This window comes from Cyanistes caeruleus, unplaced genomic scaffold (genome assembly GCF_971803275.1).
Source record: "Cyanistes caeruleus unplaced genomic scaffold, bCyaCae1.hap1.1 HAP1_SCAFFOLD_116, whole genome shotgun sequence".
Taxonomy (NCBI): Eukaryota; Metazoa; Chordata; class Aves; order Passeriformes; family Paridae; genus Cyanistes; species Cyanistes caeruleus.
In genome coordinates this window covers 513357-532288 of record NW_028255916.1, presented here as the reverse complement: position 1 = coordinate 532288, position 18932 = coordinate 513357, and the positions used below count along the sequence as shown (strand labels likewise).

Sequence of the window (18932 nt, the reverse complement as noted above, 5' to 3'; positions counted from 1 at the left end):
GTGTGCCCCGAGGTTGGAGCTCCAGCTGAAGCTCTTCCCACATTCCAAGCATTTGTGGGGCTTCTCCCTGCCATGAGCTCTCTCCCCCAGCTCTGAGCTCCGGCAGGATCTCCAGATGCCTTCCTGGCACAGGGGGGATCTTTCCTCCTTGCAGCTCCCTGGGCTGGGTTTGCAGCCCCTCCTCATGCAGGATCTCTGGGGATTTTCCTCCTCCTCCATCTGGCCATGGCTTTGGAATGACAAATCCTGGTTTGGCGGAAACCAAAGTGGGAGTGCCTTGGAGTAGAGGCTCCACCTACCCAAGTCCATGTCTAGAGCTCAGCAGGAGTCTTGTGGCCATGAAAATCTCCAAAATATCAAGATTCAGCCCCAAAAAAGTGTCCCAGGATTTCCCCATCTCTTGTCTTTCCTATTTGGGATTCCAGAGGTTTCCCTTCCCTGGGATGATGGGGGTCCAAGGGCTTCAGGGGTTCCCCCTTCTCTGGGGTCCTCCTTAGCGATGATCCAGGGGCTTTTGGGGGTCCATGGGCTCCCTTCTCCCCTGATCTCTGCTTTGAGATCCCAGGGATCCCAGGAGTCTCTCCTCTCCAGGCTCCCACCTCTCCAAGCTGCCAGGATCCCCCAGCTCTGGGATCGCCCCTCTCTGCTCTCCCCATTCTGGGGGTCCCAGGGGTTCCTCTCCTCTGCTCTCCCGGGGGTCCCCAGGACCAATGTCCTCCCCCAGCCAATACTGGGCAATGGCCACGTGGACCCCAAAGATCCCCCAAGGGGCTCAGCTTTGGGGTTCTGCAAGATCCAAACCTACACACACAGAGGGAAAAAACCTCCCAGGGACGCCAGACAATATTTGGGGCTCAATTCCTCAATCTGCAAGTTCCAAACACACCCCAATAAAAAGACCCTCTCAGGGACCCCCTGACAGATTTGGGACCAGCTCCCCCTCCCTGCTCACCTGCAGGATGAGGTGGGGGCGATGGGCCCGTGGCCGGGGGTGCTGTGGACACAGGGGGCACTGGAACCTCCAGCTTCTCCTTCTATTCCTGTTCCTGCTCCTCCTTTTCCTTTCTCCCTCCTCCTGCTCCTCCTCCTTCCTAATCCCACCTCCTCCCCAGTTCCTGCCTTCTGTATATTTACAGTGGAGAATCTTGCTTGTTTTTAGAACTAGAACGAAGATTCCAGATGGAACAAGCCTTGCTGGTTTTATTCAGCAGTATCAGTGACTACAGGTCATCTTTGCTTTGGTTTGGTGCTGTCCTCGTTCCTCCTCAGTGCTCAGACTGGGCTATGGGGTGTCCTTGTTTGCTGCATTTTCAGAGTTCCTCTTGGATCCTCTGGGCAATAGGCCGTGCCCTGGGAGGATTCTTTGTGCTCCTTTGTGACACAGGAGAAGCTTCCAGGCGGTTTTTGCGTGAGCGGCTGCTGTGGTGTCACAGGAGCGTTGCCACATCCCCGTGGTGTTCCCGTTGCTGTGGGACACGGAGGCCTCAGTGTCCAGAGCGGCTCTGGGCGCCTGCTCGTTGCCAGAGGATCCTCCTGCCCGAGGCATTCTCAGCAGCCAGCCCAGCCCCTGACGGGTGTCCTTCGGTGCTTGCAGGGGTACAGTCTGCAGACGTGTGCAGCGCAGCCAAAATGATGCAGCAAGTGGTTGCTGCAGTTGGCACTCTGTTCTCTGTGGCTTATTCGGGGTATTTTTTAACCCACTTGGCACGTAAGTTGAGGTTTTCCCTCGGTGCAGCCTCTGTGGCTTTGGGCTTGCTGTGTGCTTTCTGTTCTTCATCTGCAACGGAGTTGACTCTGTAACCAAATTGCCATGAGGACAGGGTTGGTTTGGGAGACCTCCTGCCAGCAGCTGCAGCTGAAAAAGGGGGTGTCTGCAGCCAGCGGGGCGTGCACAGCATTTGCAATGAGGCCTGGGGGGTTCTGTTCCCTCAAGCGGGGAGTCTGTGGCAGCAGAGCCTGGAACTCCCTCCGTTTGCTGCTCCAGCCAAGAGCTGACACAGCCCAGTATTTTGTGCTGCTCTCTTGCTTGCTGTGTGAAGGGCCTGTGGCTCCTGGAGGGATGCTGTGAAAGCAAAATGCTCTCTCGGGCTTGCCTTGCTCATTTCCCACCACAGGCAGTTTTTTCCTAACAACATCTGGTTCACGTTCCCTCTCCCGTTGCAGGGCACCTCACGCGTGGATCCCAAGCAGCTCCTCCTTCGGTGAGTGGCAAAGGAAGCTTTGGTGTTCAGAATTGTGCAGCAAGTTGTGAGCTCGGCGTGTGGCAGCCGAGTGCCAGCCTGGGAGGCTGAAGGGAAGTTCCTGTCAGTGTCTTTGCAGCAGCAGCAGCAGCAAAGAGATCCCTGGCAGTTTTCTCTGTTTCTGCTGAAGAGCTTTTGAAGAGCTGCAGGACTGGTTTTGCAGGCAGAAGATTGCTTGCTGGCTTTAGCCATGCTGGAATATGGAATTCCCAACAATAAGTGGCAATGTGGGCTTTAGCCCATTGTTAGTTTGAACAGCTCTGAACCCTATTTCTGCTTAGTGCAGCTGGATGTGTAGCTGAGGATAAAGAAGGTGATAACTGAGATAGAACTTCCCGTCCCTCACGCTCCCGTCTGTCCACAGGGCACCAAAGCAGCATCAGCACCTCCTCTGGCTCCCTCTGCTTGCAAAGAGGAGGCCAAAGAGGAGGAAGAGAGCAGTGAACTTCCCGCTGTTCTGGGAGACGAGGGCGAACACCCCGCGGTTTGGGAATACAACGGCGAGGCTCCCGCGGTGTGTGACAAGGACAGTGGACATCTCCCGGTGGGGGACGAGGACGGTGGATGTCCCTTGGTGTGGGATGAGCATGGCCAAGCTCCCATGGCATGGGACGAGGATGACAGCAATCTCCCGGTGTGGGATGACGACAGAGAACGTCCTGTGGCTTGGGAAGAGGAGGGTGAACCAGCAGCATTTTGGGAAGAGGATGAGGAACCTGCACTGCTTTGGGAAGAGGATGGAGAACTTCCCTCTGCTCCTGAAGAGGACACCGAAGCTCCCTGTGCTGCTGGATCCTGGGCTGAACATTCTGACAGCAGCACAGCCCTGCAGCCAGAGGGGAGCGGGGAGTGGAGCCTGATGCAGCTGAGTACGTCTGCTCTGTTCCTGTGTGCCAGAGCAGGGTGCTGTGTGTGTGTCTCAGCATCAGCTGCACCCAGGGTTGCTCTGCAGCTGAATGGCACAGGGTCATTTATTGTCCTTCCCCAGCTGAGAGCAAGGGGCTCCCGGCCCCAGGGAGTGGGGCTGCATTCTGGCTCTCATCTGAGAGGGAGCATCTTCCACCTGGTTTCTTTCAGGGAACACGGTGAGCGTGGGGGAGCCTGCCGAGAAATACCTGGAACTGGAGCAGATTGGCCAAGGGTAAGTGCAAGGCAGTTACTTCTGCACAAGCAGGGCCCAGGTATTTTGCTGGTGCAGGATGCAGTGAGAAGTCAGGAGAGCTCCAAACCCCTTCAGACACTGGGGTACGATGCTGCTGCCTCTCAGTGCTGATCAGAATTGATAACTGTGGTCAGAAGGCACCTTGCATGGCAGAGGGCTGGTGGCTGCTGTGCTGTTGTTTGAAGGGTGGATGCACTCGGGTGTTTTGTGAACGCTGCAGACAGCAGAGATCTCCTGTCTGGGCTGGCTTTCACTGCCAGGGCCTAAAGCGCTGCTTCTTTCTTCTCTGCTGTTTTGTCTCCAGGGCTTTTGGAACCGTTTCCAAAGGACTCGACAGGGCCACGGGAGGAGAGGTCAGTGTCAACACGCCCAGCACGTCTGGCAGCTCTCGAGGGCTTTCCCCTCTGCTGGGAGCTGTGGCTGGAGCTGTGGGGCCCAGCAGAGCTTTCCTGCACAGGCTGCTCCTCTGAAGGCAGAGCAGGGTCAGCCTGCAGAGCACAGCTGGGACAGACTTGGTCCTTCTCAAGTGCCCAAAGGAAGGCAAGGAGGGCAGCGGTGTCTGTCAGAGCAGGACACGCTGGCCTGGTCTTCATGTCTAAAAGTGTGAATGCATCAGCTGGTGGAGACTGAGGCCAAATTTACCTTCATCCCAGCCTCGGACAGGAACACTATTTAGCAGTTTTATCATCCTGAGTTTCATCAGGATACCTCAAGGCCTAATTAAGGAGAGATCCTGCTTGGGCTCAGTTTGGGGTTTTAGTCTTACTGCAGCTGTTCCCACAGAGACAGGAGAGAAATGAGAAGATGGATGTGCAGAGCAAAGCTCTCTCCTAAACCCTGCAGCTGTGTTTGGGTCTGGTGTCAGTGGCAGCTGTGACAGGGATTATCTGAGCAATGGATGTGCACGTTTGCTTTGTTGTGCTATCCCAAACAGGGCAGGGACATTTGAAATCATGGCCAAATGCCATAGAATTGCTAAAGGGTTCCCGGCTGTTTTGCTCTGTGTGCACGGAAACAGAATTACCTCCTGCTTGCAAAATGTGTTGGAATAATAATCCTAAGAGTGTTGAGGCCATTTGAGAAGACTGTAGGTGCAGAGAATGTTGTTAGAGCTTTGAGGCTGACAGCTGAGGGAGCATTTCTGCAGAGCTTACAGAGCCAAATGTCTCTGGCCATGAGTCCTGTAACAGCCCCAGCGAGCAGAGCAATGGGCTGTGGGAATGGCACTTGCTGAGCTCTGGTGTCCCATCCCAAGGCAGTTTGGCACAGCCCGGCTCGCTCGCTCCAAAAAGACTCGCTCCGTGTTTGCTGTGGCCTCCTGCCACAGACTGCTCCAGTTAAAGGTCTGCAATGTCCCTTCAGGTGGCCATCAAGAAAATGAGTCTCAGAGGGCACAACAGGGAACGAGCTGTGAATGAGGTCGTGGTCCTGAAGGACAAGAAGAACCCCAACATTGTCAACTCTCTGGACAGGTGAGTGCTTCAGGTCTTCTCCCGTGCACGGGCCCTGCGTTCATCTTTCCTGGCATCCCCAGTCTGTAGCCTGTGCTGAAAATGCCTGACCCGGCCATATCTTCCCAGAACAACAGCCTGGCACTTCACTCCTTCCATGTGCTTTTGTTGCTTTGCTTTGGCTTTTTCTTCAACTTCACCCCATTTGCTGTGTTTTACAGCAAGTGCTGATAAAACCTGGTAGAAATTATTTTCCTTGGCTTCTTCTTCCCAGCCCTTTCCCATTGCTGCAGGTGCCAGGAAAACCAGGTTCTTGTTTCCAGAAATGCCTCATTTGCCCATTTTTCAATGGCTTTGCCTATTTCTGAAGGGACTTTGTGCAAGGTTTTCCAAGCATTTGACTGCTTTTGCCCCAAGTGCTGCACGGCCTCCTCCCCTGCATAACTCTGGAAGTTGTGTTGCCTTGTTCCGGAGGGAATGGTGGAACTGATGAGTTCAGATGCTGAAGCAGCTGGGGACAAGTGTTGTGGTTCCACATTGAGCTGGGTTGTTGCTAAAGTGCATTTTTCACCTGCTTGCCATCTAAGGCCTCTCCTTTCTCCCGGGTGCCTCCTTCTCCTTTAGACTGTGCAGATTCCAAGGCCTGTGCAGCCTGGCAGGAATATCTCTCCATCTGATTCTGCCCTCATTGACAAGTGACCTGGGAACAAAACTCCACTCTGGGCTTTTCCCTGGGGGAATTGAGCAATGCACATTCATCTCTGTGCCATTGTTCTCCTCTTCCAGCTTCCTTGTTGATGGAGATCTCTGGCTGGTGATGGAATACATGGATGGAGGAACTTTGCAGGACGTTGTCAGACAGACACGCATGGCTGAAGGAGAGATGGCAGCTGTCAGTCAGGAGGTGAGGGATCCTGCTTGTGCTTCCCATGGCTGGGACACCATGGTCCTTCCAAAGAGGCTGTGAGAGCAGAGTGGCTCCATGCTCAGGCCTTTGTTTCTGTGTTGTTTTTATGAGCTGGAGAGGAAAGAGCCTCTGAAGTGAATGGCCTGCAAATATCACTGCATTTCTACTCTGTTCTTGTGTTCTTTCCTGCTGTTGTGGTACTCTGTCTTTTTTGGATCTGATTTCCTGTTCTCAGCTTTGCCTTGAACCTTTTGCCTGGAGCTTGTCTGCACTGCACTCCTGGGCTGTCACAGCAAAGTTGCTGTTGGCAGAATTCTAAACTGTCCTTTCTTGTGTGATATATTCCGGCCTCTGATTTTTTCCCTCGTGTTTCTTGTTGTCTCTCAGTGTCTGCAGGGCCTGGATTTCCTCCATTCCATCCGGGTGATCCACAGAGATCTGAAGAGCTCCAACATCCTTCTGGGAATGGACGGCTCTGTCAAGCTGGGTGGGTGTTCCTGGCCAGGCACGGCGCTCCCGGGGTGCGGCTGTGGGGCTGCTTCCCAGTGAGGGCCAGAGCCCCACAAGTGCTGCTGGTGGCACTGCCCGGCCCCTGCTGCCAGCTGAGAGCGGCTGCCCCGTGCAGAGAGCTCAGGAGAGGAGCAGGCTGTCAGGAGTGCCTTTGCTCTGGGTATGGCCCTCCCAGAGGGGCAGGAGTTGCAATCTAAAGCTTCAAAGGAAATCAGTAAAGCCAAGCATGAAAGCTGAGGGCTTCTTTAAGGGTCCAGTTCCATCTTTCCTTGGCTACAGCCCTGAGGACATTTCCAGCTGGATTCAGCACTGCATTCCCAGACTGAGAGTGGGGAATCTTTGTGCTTGGTTTCCTCATTGCAGCTGCCTTTGACAGTGCTTGTTTCTGTCCTCAGCTGATTTTGGCCTCTGCGCTCAGCTCAGCCCTGAGCAGGACCAGTGCAGCTCCATGGTGGGCACTGCTCACTGGATGGCCCCAGAAGTTGTGACCAGTTCTCCTTACGGCCCCAAGGTGGACATCTGGTCCTTTGGCATTGTGACCATCGAGATGGTGGAAGGAGAACCTCCTTACTTCCAGCAAACGGGGGCCATGGTAAGAGGCAAATTCTCCAGGCTTTGCAGAGGCCTGTGAGCACAGGGTGACCCTGCACTGGGAGGAGCAGCTGGAGGTTTCTGCACATCGCAAAGGGAATTCCCACAGCACCTGAGCCTGAACACAGACAAATATTCTGCAGCCTCCAGCAACAATTTGCTTTGGGATTTAAGTTGTTGCAGCTCTTGTGAGGATGACCCAAATACATGAAGCAAGTGCATCAGCTCTAATGTTGTCTTGCAGAATACCCCAAACCAACCCCAACACCCACACCCAAACCCAACAAGATTTCTGGAGGAGTTTCTAAAAGAGGTTTTGTGAGATGAACTCCCCCTGGCTCTTCTCACTGGGAAACTTGTCTAAAACATGAAGATGATTGTTTAACATCCCCACACTCTAACATATTTCTTTCCTAGTCCAAGCTACTTTCTCTGTGTCACCAAGCCTGAGCTTTCAGCCACACAAACCTGCTGTTCCTTGCCTGGCAGTTTCTGGCATGGGGCATCAGGAATGCTTTTAACTTGAGTGTCAGTGGCACTGCAGAGATGCATTTGATGTAAGAATCCCTTGAAATAACACAGGCAGACCACACTAACTCTTGCAAATGGCCTGTAAAGCTGGCGTCTGTATTTGGAGAAGCAAAATGGGCTATTTCTGATGGAGGTTCCTGCTGACAAAGTCAGCCAATGCAGTCGGCTCTGAAGGCAAGATCATTTGGATGTTGCAATGGCTGTGGCTGCACCAGGGTTTGGGTTTTTTGGCTGGCCCAGAAGAATGAGCTGTGAGCAGCAGCATCTGTGCCAGGGAGGAAAGTGCCCGGGGAGCTGGGGCAGAGAAAGCGGGCTGGATGTGAGCACCTGTGGGTGTGGAGGAAGCTGTCAGAGCGCTGTGTTTGCTTTTCCTGCAGGCCCGCGCTCTGATCCGGCAGAATGGGAGCCCGCAGCTGCAGGAGCCCAGGCGCCTGTCGGCTCTGCTGCGGGACTTCCTCGAGTGCAGCCTGGAGCCGGACGAGGAGCGGCGCTTCTCTGCCCAGGAGCTGCTGCAGGTGAATGCCAAGCGGCTGCGGGGGAAACGGCAGCGCCAGGGAGGGCTTTTCTTGTGGGGCCCCCCTCCCATCATCTCCAGTCCCGCTGCTTTTCACACGCAAAGCCAGCAGAATCCTCGCCTGCTTTGGCTTGGCAGGCTCCTGTCGAGCTCATCTGGAGCTGGTGCCCCGCCACGAGCGGGGACATCTTCAAGCACATCAGGTGGCTCAGAGCCCTGCCTGACCTGAGCCTGGATGTTTCCAGGGAGGAGCCACCTCCCACATCTCTGGGCTCCCTCTCTCAGTGTTTCCCCACTCTCCTGCTACAGCAATTCTTCTTTACATCTAATCTGAGCCTGCTTCCCTCTCTTGACTTTCAAACCATTCCCCTTTGTCCTGTTGCAACAGAGCCTGTGAGGAACTTGAGTCTGGAAAGTAACAGTTCATTTCTTTCTTTTTTATCCCTTGGGCAGCACCCATTTTTGTCATCAGCCAAGCCTCTCTCCAGCCTGACCCCTCTGATCACTGCAGCAAAGCAACTGAGGGAGCAGCGCAGGAGGAGATGAAGCTCAGGAGGCCAGCTTTCCGTTATAGTAGTTAGGACAAGTAGTTAGTAATGGTAGTTAGTACTGTGAGTTAGTTAGAATAGTTAGGACAGCCTGTTTGTTATGGCAGTTATTTGAATAAAATCTCTGTTAAACCTCAATCCCTTGAGGTGTCCTGTCCTTCTCCCGCTGTGACTCAGCTGCCCGGAGCACTGCGAGGGGAGAGCGGGCCCAGCCTCGCCCAGAGCTGAGCCCCAGCAGAGCCTGGCAGAGCCCAGAGCAGCCTCGGCATCTGCAGAGTCAGCCTGGAAGGAGGCGCTTGGAGCCTTCTGGGCTGCAGCCGGCTCTTGCTTACAAACTGTGTGTGCTGGAAAATGCCTCTGGTTCTGCGGGAGGGCAGAAGGGGCCCGGGGAAGGCCCAAGTGCTCCAAGCAAGGGAAAAACCTGCCCTGTGTTTGTGAGAAATAACTATGTTGTTGTTGCCCTTTGCTATTATGTGCTGGCTTTTGCAAATTATTATAATCACAACGATTTTGATATAGCACAGTTTGTAATCACTTTTAACTGCTTTTGATATAGTAGTGTTATAAATGACTTTCAAATTTCCAAACAATCAAATTTAATTAATTGATAACACAGCTTAATAAATTGGATACAAAATAATAAAAGAATAGAATTTAGTAAAAAAGAGATACAATTTAGTAGATATATTCAGATACATATTTATATATATATATATATGTGAATATAATTGGCCAGTGGTTACAAATGCTTAAGGCATAAGGAAAACCGACTGGGGTGTGGGGGGTTCTTCTCACCTCACCTCACGTACGAAACAAAGCACTTCAAGCTAAACTTATATACTGTATGCTTATACATATTCATTAATGTTTCCCATAAGTTTCCTCCTTTTTCTGATTTTACTGACCATTTATTTTCTAAACTACATCCTGTACCTTAATTTTGACGTGTAACATCTGCAAAGGGGTACATCTGCTTTGTAACACTAATTCTTGATCGTTTCTAATGATAACTTTAGTAACAGTTGCAATTTAAGTAGCACGAATCAATTCCATTTATTACACTGGGAATGGGGAACCCCTGCACTTCCATTTCCGGGCAAACCCCCCTTCCTGGGCACAGAGACCCCCTTGAACTTTCATTTTGGGGCACTGGGAACCCTGGAACTCCCTTACCCACCCCCAAAAACCCCTGCACCCCCTTATCTGGAACCTGGAATCCCCTGAACACCCATTCTCGGGAATGGAAACCTCCCAGAACCCCCATTTCTGGGCACCAGAACCCCCATGAACCTCCATTTTCAGGCACCGGGACCCCTTGAACCCCAGAACAGAGGAAGGGATCCCACCCTGAACTCCCATTCCGCTGCAGCAGGACCCCCGTGCACCCCTGTATCCAGGACTGGAACCCTCCCAAACCCCCCATCCTCACACCCTGGGACCCCCCTGCAGCCAAGCCAGGCTGTTACCCCCCTGCTTTGTTGGTATAACCCAAAGTTATCTCCTCCCCTGCCCTGCCTATCATTGTATCCCAACCCCTTTTTCCAGCACCTTCCCTATCAATCTTGTCCACCCTGCCCCTTGTTCCCAAATGTTCCCTGTCAATCCTGCCTTATGCCAACCCCCTGCTTGGACGTCCCCTTTGGAAATCCCCTAATCCACAGCACCCCATTGGTCCATGTGTCCTATTCCCCTCCCCAGGATATCCCTCACTGGTTGAAATTGTATCCACCCCTGGGCCCTCCCCATATATAAATTGCTGTACGCTTGTGTTCTGTGTCTTTTGTCCCTGGACCCTTGGGAGACTAAACCTTTCTCTGAACCCCAATATGAAAGACCTTCCCCCCATTCTTGCCTCCACACTGTGCCTGACAGCTGTTAAGTGCTGTAGAGCATTGCTCTAAGCCACATCTCGGGTCATCCTGCTCCTGAGGTGTGTTCCACTCCTGGCGTGGAGCTGAGGAAGAGCTGACCGGCCTTGGCACCATTTCACACCCAGCTGATCCCAGTGTGCCCAATCTCTCCAAGCGCCCACCCCAGCGTGTCCATCTCGCTGGTGCCCTTGAGCTGGAGCCAGCAGCTCCTGGTGCTGCTGGATACTCCCCCGGCAATGCGGGCTCAGCTCCAGCTGCCAGGTGGAGCACGTCAGCCTGGAGCACCCCCTGAGCCGGCACTGGGGCACGGCCCGGCCCCCACAGCGTCGGGGACAGAAGGGGAGGCACTGGGGGAGCCCAGAGGGGGATTAGGGTGTGCTGGGAGGAACTGGGAGGGAGTTTGAGATAGACTGGTTTAAACTGGGGAAGGGATTGAGGTGCTTAGGATGGCTGGGAAGGGGTTTGAAGGATGTTGGGGAGGGTGGGATGGGGTTCTGGAGGTCCTGGTGGACACTGGGAGGGAGTTTGGGGGTGCTGGGTGTCACTGGGAGGGATTTGAGTGAGCCTGGAGGGACTGGAAGGAGATTGGGCATTGGAAAACAGGGATTAGGATGAGGTTGGTTGTGCTGGGAAGAGACTGGGAGGAGTCTTGATGAGTCCTGGTGGGGCTGGGAAGGGACTGGGAGAGGGTCTGGGGGTCCTGGGGAAGTGGGGAGAAATTGGGAGGGGGCTGAGGGATCCTGAGAGGAACAGGAGGGACTCTGCTGGGTCCTGAGGAGGCTGGGAAGAGACTGGCAGTGATTTACCAAAATAGTGATACTGATCTGGTATCAACACCAATCTGTTAATGGACAAAAAAACCTCTCCAACAGTTTAAAGTTACAAAGTGGATGTTTAATCACAGCACTGGGCGAGTGTGGGACTCATGCCTTAATATGCACTGCAAGTTCACAAAAGATTCCAGTGTCTATTTATTTACAGAAGTCTTAAAATATCTAAAATACTAATACATATTAATACTAATGCATATGCATAATGTTAACACTTCCCATTCCCCAGGTTTGATTAAAATGCACGGTAATGATTTAAAAAGTCATTATGCCTGCATGGTGGGCTCCTTAATTTGAGGAGGGGGTCATTTTGGCATGTAGTGGTCATCAAGAGATGAAGGAAAAACACTCTTCCTCACTCTCACCTTTCTACCTTTACAATGGTTGACATTACAAATAACATTTGGTACAATTCCAATTTCCTTCCTTGTGACTTTTAAATGGGTTTCCAGATGTAAGGTCTGTGATCTTCCTGAACCCGTTTATCAGTTTCTCTTTTCACATTATAAGCACAGCTGACCAAACATACAATGACAAGTAATTTTTTACCTAAGTTCAAGATTCATTAACTCAAATCCTGCTTCTCACTTAAATCATTAACTCTAACTAGTTCCAGCAAGGCCTATCTCTAGCCATAATCTCTAATTTTTCTCTAATTCTTAATTGTTTAAAATTAGTGACTCCAAAACAGGTTTCAGAGGGTCCTGGGTGGGCTGGGAGAGACTGGGAGGGTCCTTGGAAAGGCTTGGGATGTCTGTGAGAGGTTTTGGGGGTCCTGACCCCGGCAGTTGCCCCAGGGATGCGTGAAATGCCACCCGCAGCAAGATGCTGACGGGGACCGGGGGCTCCACGTTGGCCTTCATCTTCCTGGCACTGGGGCTCGGCTTCTGCCTGTGCAGGAAGGTGAGGTGGGGTCAGGGGGTCGTGTCCTCCCCTCCACAGAGTGTGTGTGCTCCCCTCTGGGCCCCCAAGCCCGGTGTCACCCCCTTTTCTCTGCCCACACAGCTCCTGAGGCAAAAGGTTCTCGAGGATTGAAAGTCAACAATTCCCACTGTCATTCTGTATCCTGTTGGATTTTCATTCCCCTGCTTTCATCCAGGTGCCCATAGGGAGCCAGGAAGATGTGGAGCCTCCCAGCCAGGTGTCTTCCCAACACACATCACCAGGACCACGGATCACCAGGGCTCTGCCCAACGGGGGTCACTGGGGATCATCCAACGCCCATCCTCCCATGGGGGATGGAGCTGGAGCAGCGCACGAAGCTCTTCCCGCACTCAGGGCACTCGCAGGGCTTCCCTTACTGGTGACTCCGTTGGTGTCAAGGTTGAGCTGGTGGAGAAGCTCTTCCCACACTGGGGACACTCGTAGGGCCTCTCCCCAGTGTGGATGCGCCGGTGAACGGTGAGGTGGCCATTGTACTGGAAGCTCTTCCCGCAGTCGGGGCAGCGGAAGGGCCTCTCCTCTGTGTGAATCCGCTCATGTTTGAGAACATCAGAGCTGCGCTGAAACCTCTTCCCACACTCGGGACACTCGAAGGGCCTCTCCCCAGTGTGGATGAGCTGGTGTGCCCTCAGGTAGGAGCTCCACCCAAAGCTCTTCCCACATTCCAAGCAGGTGTAGGGCCGTTCCCCTGTGTGGATCACCTGGTGTGTCATCAGGTCAGAGATACTTCTGAAGCTCTTCCCACATTTCCCACACTCATACGGCCGTTCCCCAGTGTGGATCACCTGGTGTTTCATCAGGTAAGCTGTGTTGGTGAAGCTCTTCCCGCATTTCCCACACTCGTAGGGCTTTTCCCCAGTGTGAATCACCTGGTGCTGGATCAGTTGGGAGCTCCACCTGAAACCCTTCCCACACTCCAAGCACTTGTGGGGCTTTTCCCCCTGCTCTGAGCTCCGGCTGGATCTCTGGCCGTGTTCCTGGCACTGGGGGGATCTTTCCTCCTCGGAGCTCCCTGGACTGGATTTGCAGACCCTCCTTGTGCGGCATCTCTGGGGCTTTTTCTTCTCTTCCATCTCAACATAGTTTGGTGTTGAAAGACCCCCGAGCTGTTCACCAGTCTTAACAGAAGTAATTGTGAATGCCGTTTATTTCTATTATTAACACACCTTTTATAGGGTTCTACAGGGTCTGCGGGCAGAGCAAGCTACTATTGGCTAACACACACAGGTTTACATTCTTATCCTTGTACACAAGGATATTGTTTTGCTTTACTCTCTCTTCTGCAGGCAAGTTTCAAGGATTTCAGCCCTTAATATCACGACTTATTTCAAAGACTGGTTTGTGCAGACAGGCCTTTACTAATATATAAAATAAAGCAACAATTCCCCCTTTCTCTTTTTGCACAAACCAGGCTTTGGATGTGACTCATTCTATAGTTTCATGAAGCCAAGATAACACACAACTTAGACTTTCATCCCGATTAACATTATAAGTAAAGTCTGTCCCCCTTCTAGCACAAGAGACCTCAACCATCCAGTGATGCCGCAGCTGGAGAACCAACTTCCAATGGGGTCACTATCTTCTTTCAGGGCATGTAACCCATCCTGAAGCTGTTGTAGTTGCCCATGGATGGAAGCTGAATGATCAGTAAGATTCAGACAGCACATGCCTTCAAATTCCTCACAACCACGTCCTTGTGCTAAGAGCAAAAAGTCAATTGTGGCTCGATTTTGTAATACTGCATGACGTACACTACTCACATCAGCTGAAAGTTCACTTAACATTGTGGATGTTAAGTTCAATTTTTTCTTAGTCTAACAAGCGAGCCTTTTTAGAGTTGCTAAGCTTTAATTCATTCAGGCTTCACTTTGACTGACTGATGTTTTTTATTTTATCAGCTACATTCAGCAACTGGTGTAAGCTTGGATGGAAACAAAGTAAGTTTCCCAAAATAACAGAGTTTTCTATGTGGATTAGCAGGAATCTCATTCTATGCTCTATCTCCACAGATTAGGAATATGGAACTAATTAATCGCTTTGGTAATTGTTCTGTGAGATTGCACCACTAATAAAGGCTTTACTTTCAATGGTAGTAACGAGACCAGCTACAGGGTTGTCTGCAGCCCAGTGCTGCATTACTTTGTTAGAATGACGTTTTGTCGGGGGTTCAAACATTATCCATCCACCTGAGGTATTGGTGGAACCTAACAAATCTAATTCTTCTGGGGGGCCCTATGGTAACATTGAGAACTTTGATAATTTTTGCTTGCCAGCAGGCTTCAAGTTGTCTTAATGTGAAGCCAACAGTGCAATTGCACTCTTGCAACATTGCCAATTGATTCAGTCAAGTCTCATTTCTAACTAAACCTTTAAATGCTGGAGGATCCCATTCAGGGATTCCTATGAGACAGGTGTGAAAAGGATCTCCAGGTGTGGCTAGGCTCAGACACATTGACCTTTGGCCAGTTCAATGTGCCAGAGTGACCCATATGTTCTGTCACTTTTGGATGTTAGTTAGCAGACAGTTGGTCAGGACTATACACAACACCAATTACCATAAGCACTTTGTTCCATGTAAATGACACCATACTTGCAAACTCACAGCTAAACTTTAATGTTAAATGAACTTTCAAAGATGCTTACACTACCTCTTGAAGGGGGGAAATGCTTATACTTTATACTAATATAACAATTACTACACAGGCTAAACTCTTAATCTTAAACTATTATCTAACTACTTTTACCACACATGCTCTGGTATATATGTAGTCTAAGTGTGGAAGCAATTTGCTGAAAGGGTAAACACACAACTACAATTTGCTTTATATACAGTTAGATGGAGTCTATACTTTTCTTAGATCTTCTACAGAATTTCCTTCACAAACAGACTATGATTTAGCACGATTCAGTTTTGGAACGTTCACTGCTCCCGTGATGTCAGCTGGCAGCTGATCGGTGACTGAGGGCTTTGATGTTCAGGTTGTTCTTCACATCCTTCTAAATCTTAAAACAAAAGATAACTGAAAAATTGGTAGAGACACAACATCATAATAACAACATAAAATTTCTGTTGGCAACTGTCTGTGTACTGTTCAGACACAACTGTGTCCTGACAGCTCCACTTCTGATCCATGTCTGGAGTACCAAGGCTGTGTGGTGACTTCTCTGTTCACTGGATCTCATGTGTTCAGAGGCAGACAGTCTGGTCAGATGGACAGGTGACCTTTTTGAACCTGTCAACAAAACACAGACACTTCTCCCCTTGAAGTTAATGAATTACACTAATCAAAATGCTTTTAGGATATCAATTTTCCCTGTTTTCTTAAAAAAAAAAAAAAAAATGAGATGTACTTCTGTTATAAACATCAACATCAAAACAAACCCATATATACAAGGATTAAGAACCTATAGCAGTTAAAAAATCAATTAAATCATAAACATTATTAATAAGATATGTAATATAAAACTACTATTAATTACTAAAACACTGCACCAGCATCCCATAGTTAGCAAACCAACAGAAACAAAAAATCATCAGTGAAGGATTGGATCACCACCTCCGGAAATGATTCTCCAAGCCCACTTCAAAATTGATCCAGCTGTCATATTAATAGGGTCAAATTGTTGAGTCAAAAAGTGACTCAAATACTGATTTGGGACAGAAAACATCTGGATCTGCTGGCAAACATTCTGTCCAGGTAAAGTCAAGGCTTGGCCAGGGCCTGGCTTTAAACTGGAAAGATGCCTCTTAACTCATTTCTAAAACAAGGTTCTCAATAGCAGCAGCTAGGAGATGCTCACAGCACAGCAAACTGTTAAAATGCATTTGTACAAAGCAAATGATCAGAAGCCTCAGGTACCAGACCAATTAAACCATGCAGCAAAATGCATTTGTACAAAGCAAATGATCAGAAGCCTCAGGTACCAGACCAATTAAACCATGCAGCAGTTGGTTTAATCTGAAGCCTCTCCCATGGCAGCTGTGCCTCAGCAATGGTACATCTTCTTAAAATTCTGGAAACACTGAAAAATAAGAAAACTATAACAAACAAAAACTGCAGAGATTGCAACAACCAATAGAACTCCTGATGAAGTCAAGGGTGTCACAGACTGCATTCCCTTCTATCCACAAGCAGGTGTTCATCAGTGTTCTGTCACAGCTTTCTCAGTTGTGGCTATCTTCATCTCTCTAGGAAAATAACTATACTTTGCAGTTTAGACAAGTGTCTCCAATAAAACATAAACAATTTAAATTAAACAATATTTAAACCTAACAATAATGATTTATGACAAAAGGAAGTAACAAACTTAACCTTAAAAGAATATCTAAGTTATAAAACTTAACTTAAAAACATTCAAGCCTAAATATAATAAAACTTGACTATTCTTAATTCTATTAACACTTAATCTATATTAAATAAAAACATAACTTAATCTTATTCTGTTACTACAAAGAGGCAACTAAAGGTTTGATATATACCTTTTAAACACAATATAACAGTAACATGGATTCACTATAAAGATTATAAAAATGTAACAAATCCATCACAATACTATGTCATCTAGCTTTGAGAATAACTCACAATAACTGTAAATGGTACTAAAAATACTTATTCATAATAGGAATTTGCCTTGCTTAAATTGGTTAGGATTTTAAAGTGCAGTTTTTCTAGAGAAAAACCACAACAACACAGGATTTGGCAAGTTGCCATTCAGCTTTTGTAGCACTTTTCAGAAACATTAAGTCTAATTCTTAAACTAAAATCCAAAATCCAAATTGGTATATATGCAGTTATATGTGTTTTATATAACAAAAGGACTCACATTGAAATTACCTTATTAAAATTGTGGGAAAAACAAGCAAATGGGTAATATATACTTTAACTTAACTTTGTCTTGTACAGTAAAGTTCTCTTAACTAATTATTTTTTTTTTTAAACCACAAATCTCTTTTGTAGATAACATTAACTGGAAGGTTTTCGTAGAAGCTGTAAATCACACCATATTTTAACCTTAGGTTTTAAAACTAATTATTGCAAGGTAACTTCTGTTAATATTCACCTTAAACACCTTTTTTTTTTTGAAAAGGGGCCTTTTTAAACTTTCAAAGAAACACAATAATTTCTCCAGTAAAACTCTAAAAAACTGCAACTGCATAAATTCATTATTACTTAAAACACAAAATTAACTCTAAAAGGGTATATAAAAACATTTTAAAAAACCAATGAATCATGACTTTTTAACAAACTGGGTACTATCCCGGTGCTTTTTCTTAGAGAGGGAGCAGGGGGGTGGACTGCCCGCCCTGCTGCTTCTCTCTGCTGCTGTTATCTTTCTTCACATTCTCCACATACCCTTGCAGAAAAAAAAAACCCGAAAAAACACCTCACAAAGTTAACTTTAACACATACAGTTGTTTCTCTCAATCTCTCTTGTTCACTGAGAGAGGAAAAAAGGGGCACGATTTTTACAAAAGCAAGCGATGTTACACGAAAATCTCTCATGGCCAGGTGCTAACAATGGTGACCATTGCAGCTTATCAGCTTCTAATTACAGTGATGAATTTCGAAATAGATACCATATAGTTTGTGACTTTTTGGCTATTTTGTCTCTTTCTGAAGCTGTCTGAGCCACCTGTTTCTGCTCAGCTGTTTCTGTAATTGTTCAGTGTGGCCTTGGAACTTTTTCTGCACTGCTTCTGCCCCGGGGGTGCCCCTGCTCTCTGCGCACACCTCAGTGCTCCCCCATGTCCCCCTGGTTCAGGTGGAAACCAATCTAAATTTGGATTCTTTTCCTCCAGGGTAGCAAAGTTGGAACTTAAATATGATTGTAGTGTTAAGAGTGACTCCAAAAGTGAAGCAAATAGTTCAGGATATATCACATCCTGCCGTAACTGAACAGATTCTGTTCGTTGTTTCAGCGTTGCTGTGGAATTTCTTTCTCATTATTTCCTTCTCTCTGACTCTCCCTCCCTCTTTCCATGGGCAGCACAGATAGGAGTGTTTGCCCAGCAGTGGGAGGCAAAGGAATGAGCATACCCATAAGCAAGAAGTCCAGGGAGCTCCTTGCGCAAATCAAAACCCTTAAGCTGTGGCTTTTCTAAAAAGCAGGTAAATAAATCATGTGCTGCTTGCCTTTCCATCTTACCGTCAGCGCTGTTGCAGCCCTACAAGGTTCGGCAGCACGTTACGGCCAGGACTCTCCTCTGAGGTCGCCTGGGGCGCGGCACCGTTGCTTTTCGCCGTCCTTGCTGCGGAGGACCCGTCCCCTGTCGCCGACTCCCGTGGCCTTCGCTTTTTAATGTCCCAAAGGTCCCAAAGGTCCCAAGGGTCCCATTTGTTCGGGCGCCATTTGATGAGTTCGGCGGGAGACAAGCAGCACTCAATATGAATGATCAGCAAGTCTCCTTTATTGGCAACTCCAAACTCCCTATATAACATCAATAATTAGGCTCCTACATAGTGCAAAAGCAAGCTCATTATTGGATATTTCATTTAAGGACAACTCCACCTAGTTCCACCTTCTTGTGGTCATTCATCTGTGCTGAATCCACATTCTTCTGATCACAGTGTCCTGTTCTCAGTTCACAGTTATCAGTAAGGTCTTTCTGACATTGCAACATCTCATACCAACTACACTCTACTGTTGTTTAATTCTTTCTCAGCTAATTGCTGCATGGGAACACGACCTTTGTTAGCTAGCCACTCTTCCACACTGTTGAGCTTCGGGAGCCTCCCGGGAAGCACCAGCCATGAAGATTCCAGTGGGCTCAGCTGCTACCTGCAGGGGTACTGGGTGTGGCCCGTTGTGACTCAGCGGTGCTAAGAGACCCCTG

At 48.9% G+C, this 18932-nt stretch overlaps 1 protein-coding gene across 1 annotated transcript; it reads left to right on the top strand.

Annotated features, from left to right (window-relative positions):
- Positions 1–1084: 1084 nt before the first annotated feature.
- Positions 1085–8592, top strand: LOC147646191 (uncharacterized). Its single transcript, XM_086873814.1, has 11 exons — positions 1085–1708; positions 2164–2201; positions 2605–3109; positions 3318–3381; positions 3707–3755; positions 4765–4874; positions 5640–5757; positions 6148–6247; positions 6666–6862; positions 7770–7907; positions 8360–8592. The coding sequence occupies exons 1-11, from the start codon at positions 1180–1182 to the stop codon at positions 8450–8452; spliced, it is 1941 nt and encodes a 646-aa protein (XP_086729940.1). The 5' UTR covers positions 1085–1179; the 3' UTR covers positions 8453–8592.
- The last annotated feature ends 10340 nt before the right edge of the window (positions 8593–18932 follow it).